Source organism: Acipenser ruthenus, unplaced genomic scaffold (assembly GCF_902713425.1).
Source record: "Acipenser ruthenus unplaced genomic scaffold, fAciRut3.2 maternal haplotype, whole genome shotgun sequence".
In the NCBI taxonomy this organism is placed as follows: Eukaryota; Metazoa; Chordata; class Actinopteri; order Acipenseriformes; family Acipenseridae; genus Acipenser; species Acipenser ruthenus.
The window spans coordinates 1-9,047 of NW_026708618.1; the positions used below are offsets into that span (position 1 = coordinate 1).

At 43.2% G+C, this 9,047-nt stretch overlaps 1 protein-coding gene across 1 annotated transcript; it reads left to right on the plus strand.

The window, feature by feature from the left end:
- The first annotated feature begins 14 nt into the window (after window positions 1-14).
- On the plus strand, window positions 15-6,148 carry LOC131734735 (skin secretory protein xP2-like). Its single transcript, XM_059021449.1, has 3 exons — window positions 15-718; window positions 2,992-3,069; window positions 4,024-6,148. The coding sequence occupies exons 2-3, from the start codon at window positions 3,056-3,058 to the stop codon at window positions 4,865-4,867; spliced, it is 858 nt and encodes a 285-aa protein (XP_058877432.1). The 5' UTR covers window positions 15-718; window positions 2,992-3,055; the 3' UTR covers window positions 4,868-6,148.
- Window positions 6,149-9,047: the final 2,899 nt, after the last annotated feature.

Sequence of the window (9,047 nt, forward strand, 5' to 3'; positions counted from 1 at the left end):
ATTATACAGAACAACCCATCCAATACTGTAATAAACTGTAGTACAGCATTATAAACTCTGGTACGGTATAAGGTTACTACACTAGATTCTGGTATCAGTTTACAACACTAACCCCGATGCTATACCTCCTACAAAAAGAAGGGAGGTCATGATTGTTGGGGACTCCATACTGAGAAACACAGCAAGTTCAGTTCGCAGTTTGGACCCCCTTACTACAACAGTGTGCTGCCTTCCAGGAGCCTCAGTCAAGCACATCACTGATAATGTGGACAGGCTCCTAGAACGAACAGGAGATGACCCGGTAGTAGTCGTCCACATTGGTACAAACAACATTGGAAGAGACAGACCAAGATCCCTGCAAAACAAATTCAGAGAGCTAGGAAGGAAATTAAAAGACAAGACCAAAACTGTGGTATTTTCTGGGATACTGCCGGCGCCTTGCAAAGGACCATATGGACAGCTGGAAATACAAAATCAAAATGCATGGGTGAAATCGTGGTGCACACAGGAAGGCTTCACCTTTCTTGAACATTGGAGCACTTTCTACAACAAGGACTATCTATACAGGTGGGACGGACTGCACTTAAACAGAAAGGGAACCAATCTACTCGGAGAAAGGATCCTTCAGGCGGTACAGAAGCATTTAAACTAGAAAGGAAAGGGGGAGAAAACAAAAAAACAGAAGGGAGACTACATCAAAACAAGGGCAACAACTCAGGTAAGACCACTATTAAATGTATTTATCTTAATGCTAGAAGTCTCAGAAACAAAATGTTAGAACTTGAAGCTACTGCACTAACAAATAACTACGATGTGATAGGTGTTACAGAAACTTGGTTGTCTGAGAGTGATGGAGACGAATATAATATTAGTGGGTACACACTGTATAGGAAAGACAGGCAGGACAGAAGAGGGGGAGGGGTAGCGCTATACATAAGAAATAGCCTTGAAGCCCAGGTGTTAAATCAGGACAAAGAAAACAATGCAGAATCAATATGGGTCAGAATAATGGACACAAATTCAAAGGGCATAATAATAGGAGCATGCTACAGACCGCCAAATTCAGACGCTGAGCAAAATAATCTGTTGTACAATGACATTCGAAATGCGTGTAGAAAAGGAGAAGCCATACTAATGGGGGATTTCAACTTCCCCTGTATAAAATGTGAAAACCCAATGGGGGGCACGACGGACGAAATTGCAATGGTGGAAATGACAAATGACTGCTTCCTAACGCAATTTGTCAAGGCACCGACTAGAGGGGAGGCATGCCTTAATTTAGTCTTTTCAAATAATGAAGACAGAATAACTAAAACAGAGGTCAGAGAGCCATTGGCAAACTCAGACCACAACATGGTCTCATTTGAAATATTTTTTAAAACCCCAAAAGTAATGACTAAAGCTAAGGTTTACCCATTTATACAGTTGGGTTTTTACTGGAGCAATTTAGGTAAAGTACCTTGCTCAAGGGTACAACAGCAGTGTCCTCACCGGGGATTGAACCCACGACCCTCCGATCAAGAGTCCAGAGCCCTAACCACTACTCCACACTGCTGCCCCTATTATATATAAACTTATGGAAACTATAATAAGATCCAAAATGGAAAATTACCTATATGGTAACAATATCCTGGGAGACAGCCAGCATGGTTTTAGGAAAGGGAGATCATGTCTAACTAACCTACTTGACTTTTTTGAGGATGCAACATTGAAAATGGATAACTGCAAAGCATACGACATGGTTTAATTAGATTTCCAGAAAGCTTTTGACAAAGTCCCGCATAAAAGATTAATTCTCAAACTGAACACAGTAGGGATTCAAGGAAATGCATGCACATGGATTAGGGAGTGGTTAACAGGTAGAAAACAGAAAGTACTGATTAGAGGAGAAACCTCGAAATGGAGTGAGGTAACCAGTGGTGTACCACAGGGATCAGTATTAGGTCCTCTGCTATTCCTAATCTACATTAATGATTTAGACTCTGATATAGTAAGCAAACTCGTTAAATTTGCAGACGACACAAAAATAGGAGGAGTGGCAAACACTGTTGAAGCAGCAAAGGTCATTCAAAATGATCTAGACAGCATTCAAAATTGGGCAGACACATGGCAAATTAAATTTAATAGAGAAAAGTGTAAAGTATTGCATGCAGGCAATAAAAATGTGCATTATAAATATCATATGGGAGATAGTGATATTGAAGAAGGGATCTATGAAAAAGACCTAGGGGTTTATGTTGACTCAGAAATGTCTTCATCTAGACAATGTGGGGAAGCTATAAAAAAGGCCAACAAGATGCTCAGATATATTGTGAGAAGTGTTGAATTTAAATCAAGGGAAGTAATGTTAAAACTTTACAATGCATTAGTAAGACCTCACCTAGAATATTGTGTTCAGTTCTGGTCACCTCGTTACAAAAAGGATATTGCTGCTCTAGAAAGAGTGCAAAGAAGAGCGACCAGAATTATCCCGGGTTTAAAAGGCATGTCGTATGCAGACAGGCTAAAAGAATTGAATCTATCAGTCTTGAACAAAGAAGACTACGCGGCGATCTGATTCAAACATTCAAAATCCTAAAAGGTATAGACAATGTCAACCCGGGGGACTTCTTTGACTTGAAAAAAGAAACAAGGACCAGGGGTCACAAATGGAGATTAGATAAAGGGGCATTCAGAACAGAAAATAGGAGGCACTTTTTTACACAGAGAATTGTGAGGGTCTGGAACCAACTCCCCAGTAATGTTGTTGAAGCTGACACCCTGGGATCCTTCAAGAAGCTGCTTGATGAGATTCTGAGATCAATAAGCTACTAACAACCAAACGAGCAAGATGGGCTGAATGGCCTCCTCTCGTTTGTAAACTTTCTTATGTTCTTCTTATGTTCTTAATACACCCTGATAAACTGGTACACTGATATCAATATGAATTACTTGTATATTTGTAATACATTTTGATAATGTATTGCAAGAAGTATTTTTTTTCTCGGTCAGGGGCAGCGGCTGTGTAAATGTTTCTGGAAACATTCGTCACAACACTGTACTTGGACTCATTACAATGTCCTGCTTTGGGTGAGTAAAAATGTCTGTGTGTGTGTGTCAATGTGTGTGTGTGTCACTATGTCATTGTGTGTGTGACAGTGTGTCACTATGTGTGTGTGTCAGTTTGCATGTGTCAGTGTGTCACTATGTGTGTGTGTCAGTTTGCGTGCATCAGTGCATGAGTGTATCTGTGTGCAGGGTTAGAAACTAACAATACTGTGCTGCTAGTCCAAAGGACCAGTACCTTTTAAACTTTTAAACCAGTAAACTTGGTAGGCCTGGTGTAAACTTACTAGTCCTAATGTGAAGTGCCGAACAACAGTTGGGGTCTGTGGCAATGTGCTCCGCCCCTGTGTGCATTTCTGTGTTGTATGTTGCGTGTGGTGTGTTAATGTTGGTGTATAGGCATTGGTACACGGGATATAAACGGGTCTGTGTTTCACGTGTGATTTAAAATGTATAGTTGTATTTATGCACGTTTTACTCACTCGGGGTTGGGTGTTCGGTGAGTAGTGAACGAGAGAGAGAGGAGGAGAAATAAAGTTAAAGATAAATATTTATAACAATTGCTATCGCGTGCTGGTAGGACCAGCACAATGCTTGTTTGTTTATTTACTCACCGTGTTTGTGTGTCTGTCCGTCCACCGTTTGTTTAAGTGTTAGTCCATTTTGTTTGTCGATTTATTTTGGAGCAAGTGCCGTGTCCTGTCTTCTGTTTGTTTAAACCTTTTATTTATAATAAACCGCGCAACAGCGCTTTCATCATTTCACCTCATTTCTCTGTGTATTCATTTCCTGGTTCTGACGGCACCACTCAGCTAGCCGTGTGACATATGGTGCCCTGCGTGGGATAACAGCGCCTCCAAGCGTCAGACCAGGAGAGGTGTTTTTGTGTAAAAAAAACCCCACAGGACTGTTTAAAAAAATAAATAAATAATGCCTATGCGAGGGTAAGCATTACTTTGACGTCTGTCCCTTCCGCAGTTATGAGGAGGAACTAGCACCTGAGTGGGAGGAGCCCGTGCATCCAGCGCCCAGACGGGGGGACCACGAGCGTCCAACGCCCAGACGGGGGGACCGCGGGAATCCAAAGCCTGAGAGACAGCTGTTCCCACCTCCACCAGCAGAGCAAGAATGCCTGCTGTTCCCACCTCCACCAGCAGAGGGAGAATGCCTGCTGTCCCCATCTCCACCAGCAGAGGAAGAATGCCTGCTGGTTTCCCTATCACAACCAGGAGAGGAAGAATGCCTGCTGGTTTCCCCATCACAACCAGCAGAGGACGAATGCCTGCAGGTTACCCCATCACAACCAGCAGAGGAAGAATGCCTGCTGGTTTCCCCTTCCGAGGGAGAGCCACACCAGTCCCCTGCAATAGGGGGAGCGCCGCATCAGTCCCCTGCAATAAGGGGAGCGCCGCACCAGTCCCCTGCAATAGGGGGAGAGCCGCACCAGTCCCCTGCAATAGGGGGAGACTACACGCTGCTCCCACCTTCGTCGCCAGGAGACTACACGCTGCTCCCACCTTCGTCGCCAGGAGACTACACGCTGCTCCCACCTTCACCGGCAGGAGCAGAGCAGCTGGGAGCTGCCTCTACCTCCGCCACTTCCACCAGCAGAGGGTCAATGCCTGCTGGGTCCACTTCCACCAGCAGAGGGTCAATGCCTGCTGGTATCACTTCCCCGACCGCCATCTTCACCCCCAAGAGGAGAGGAGCAGGAGTTACCTCTGCCTCCATCACCACCAGGGGAAGAGGTGCAGAAGCTGCCTCTCCCTTCACAAACAGTAGCAGGACTTGCTGCTGGCATTCCTCAGCAACCACTACATAGTCTGCTGAGGGGAGCACAGCAGAAAACAGCCCGGCTGCAGCGGCTACGAAGAGGGCCAGCACCGCCGCAGCCACTGCTACAGTGGCCAACCACAGCACCACGACTGGTCCTGACTCCGGCACCGCCCAAGGATGCCAGCCTCGCTTCGCCCAAGGATGCCAGCCTCGCTTCGCCCAAGGATGCCTGCCTTGCATCGCCTGGGGCTGCCTGTTGCTCCGCATCACAGCAGGAAGTACTGTGGCCGGAACCCCACCAAGGGGAGCTGCCGGCCACGAAGAAGGGGGAGGAGGTCTGGAGACCACCAACCCCAGCAGCAGTTTCGTTGCCGGAGATCGTGGGGGAGGTCAGGAGACCTGCTCCCACTGCAGCACGTGCGCTGCAGGAAGTACTGTGGCCGGAGCCCCACAAAAGGGAGCTGCCGGCTACGAAAAAGAGGGGAGGTCAGGAGACCACCCCCCAAGCAGCCTTTCTGCTACCAGGACTACCCCGGCTGGAGGAGCCAGACTTGGGACTATTAATGTCTCTGCTGACAGCATTTCCGCAGGAGTATGCCACCCCGCTGTCAGCATTGCTGCTGACAGCCTTACAACCTGTGGGCCCCTTGAAGCCTCTGGTTCTGGCCCAGGACTTTGTGCTGGACTTTTGGGCTTTTAAGGGGGGAGGTGGCCGTTGAGGCCATGTGTGCTGCGCACAAGGGGGGGTATATGTGGCAATGTGCTCCGCCCCTGTGTGCATTTCTGTGTTGTATGTCGCGTGTGGTGAGTTAATATTGGTGTATAGGCATTGGTACACGGGATATAAACGGGTCTGTGTTTCACGTGTGATTTAAAATGTATAGTTGTATTTAGGCACGGGATTGCACATCACTTCACGTGCATTTAAAGTATATAATATGTGAGCACGAGGTTGCACATAATTAATTCACGTGCTGGTTCAAGTGAATAATTAATTAGTAATTGAATCCCAGCACAACAGTATATATAGATGCACGTTTTACTTACTCGGGGTTGGGTGTTCGGTGAGTAGTGAACGGGAGAGAGAGGAGGAGAAATAAAGTTAAAGATAAATATTTATAACAATTGCTATCGCGTGCTGGTAGGACCAGCACAATGCTTGTTTGTTTATTTACTCACCGTGTTTGTGTGTCTGTCCGTCCACCGTTTGTTTAAGTGTTAGTCCGTTTTGTTTGTCTATTTATTTTGGAGCAAGTGCCGTGTCCTGTCTTCTGTTTGTTTAAACCTTTTATTTATAATAAACCGCGCAACAGCACTTTCATCATTTCACCTCATTTCTCTGTGTATTCATTTCCTGGTTCTGACGGCACCACTCAGCTAGCCGTGTGACAGGGTCCCAAAAACAGGCTTAGATTTTATTTTGCTAAAAAACAAAACACCGTTATAAATTTAGACTAACATTTTTTTTTTTAACAAAGCACCTTCGTAAACACTCATACAGATCGATCAGTCACCTATTTGCACCTCGTTTCTTGTGTGCTGAGAAACTGACACTGACAGCACCAGACAGGATGACAGAGGAAAGCATTCTCTCAGCTGTGTCACCCTGCCGACCATGAAGCTCTGCCTGAAACTGACAGCGTTGACACAATGTTTATCTGATTGTACATTACGTGTTGCTATTTACAAAAATGCTGGCTGGCTATGAATTACTATCTATAATGCACGTACACATGCGGTCTTCACTAAAGTCCCAATTTAGAGACAGTACGTTTCACTGTAGCCCTCGGGATGAAATTGTTAGAAATACTGGATGTGCAGCGCAAGGTAAAGTACACACCAAGGCTTAGGTGGGTTGCTCTAGCACTGTGAGCTGATGCAAGGGCACTGAGGCACCAAGCATGGTAGCATGGAGCACCAACGCACATCCTTCATTTTGTTGCTATTATCATTAAATTAATTTAGATGGGATCCAAGGGCCAGGTTAACTATCACTGGGAACTTAAAAAGCGTGGGCATAACAACATGTCTTTGCATTTATTTACTTTTCTATATGTGTTTTGTTACTGGCTTTGTGCTGGGGTGTAACGTGAGAGTATGCCAGTTACACAGGAACTACATTTCCCATCATCCTCCTGCACACTTATGTATTGGTGGAGATGATGAAAAATGTAGTTCTGAACATCTTCTAAAAATGACATGTGAAGCCATCTTGGAAAGAGCACAGTGGACTGTAGTTTAAAAGTGGTCAGGATGGTGTATACTTCTCACAATCTACAATTCGAAAGGTGATATAGACTAGAAGGAGACAGATATGATTGTCATGGCTGTAAAAACTCACGGTTCTTATTTGATCATTGTAGTTTATGTTGAAAACATTAATGTTATTGATTTCATTTTTTTCTTTCAAATCCCCTATTTATACAGGTGACGTTTTATCACTTTAAGATGCCACAAATCTGCTAAAAAGAAACACTCCAAGTAGGGAGTCTCTTCCTGAGACTGCAGCTTGACATCATTACATGACTGTGACGATGTAGGTTAGTTATTTATGATTTTAAAATGCCAAATCAAATATGCAGTTGAATTCTTTTATTTGAAAATAACTACAAAAACTAAAACCAGAAGTTGACCTGGGAACTTTTGTATGGCTGGGAACTATTGTATCTTACAACAGAGTGAAAAACAAAAGGAACTCCATCACTGTTAATCCCCACAGCAAAGCACAACGAGACTCACGAACATTCCATAACTGATTGATAAATTAACAGTGTTTACAATGGGTTGAATTAAATAAAGAAAGGTGCTGCGGGAGGGGAATCCTATACATATAAAAAGATGACATGTCAAATAACTTACCTGGGAGGGAGAGAGGGGATCCTTTGTTCTGGGGTGGTATGTTGGCTGCAACCAAACCTGTAAAAGAAAGAAAAATAAAAAGACGGTTGGAAACTTTTCTTTGAGTTTGAAAGCGGTGCCTGCTTGTGTCTATTGTGCGGAATAGGAGCACATATTCCTTACGGTAGATAGGACCAGAAAACAGCGAGTTGAGAAAGATTAAGCTCATGGTTTATTTTTGGGTTAAAACAATGGTAAAGTTTTGCTAATTTTTTATTTCAAAATAAAATACTTACCGGATCTAGAGACAATGGGGTAGATGTGCTAAAGTATTGCGCCTGTTTTAAGAGTCGTAAACCTGTCGCAAGCTAGTCAGAAGTGTCAGGTGACGTTGTTACCTTTTCTTTCTTAATTACCAGTTAAAACAGCTTTTAGAGACCTGATAAATACACAGACCTCAAGGGCCAGAGCACAACAGACACAAACTAACATTTAATTTCTATTAAATGCTCTGGGTTAACCCCTAAACAATATTATTAATATTAGCAATGCTCACCAACACACACAAATAACCAATAATCACTTCAGTGTTTGAAAAGAAAAAGATTTGCAGTTTATTTCACAACATACTGCAGGAGCTTAAGAGTGTGTGTCCTATCGGAAAGCAGGCCAGGCTGAAAGAGAGGGAAAAGTTGTTGATGTGGGTTCGGTCGACTGTCCTATATATTTATCTACATATATAGGTAAATATTTTACAATGGTCGCCCTATATATTTATCTACATATATAGGTAAATATTTTACAATGGTCGCCCTATATATTTATCTACATATATAGGTAAATGTTTTACAATGGTCGTCCTATATATTTATCTACATATATAGGCTAATGTTTTACAATGGTCGTCCTATATATTTATCTACATATATAGGCGAATGTTTTTGACCTTCTGAGGGAGTGATGATCAGTCACTGTTTTATGTCTTTATTCTCTTGTTTGATCCTATGCAGCTAAACCCACTACTGCAATTCTAATGTACTACAGCACTCAGTTCTAAGTGCATTAAGTCTGCATAGCGCTAATGGGAGCCCAATCTATCCTATTATAAGGAAGCCCAGATACTCACCTGATTTGGTATTGGCACAGGGTTTGGTCGATCAGTTAGTTTAGAACAAGAGTTTTTGTTCAATATGCTTAATAAATAAATATAACAGAAGAATATACGTGCATATAACCTAGTTCAGACATGATAGCCCAGGAAAAAAAGCTGAAGAAAAGTTTGAAGCAGTTAGCCTGCAGTGACGCACATTATAACAAGCTTGCATTAATCTTCAGATAAACGAATCAACAAGTGTTACACATTGTAAAGCTCTGATATTTTTATTTTT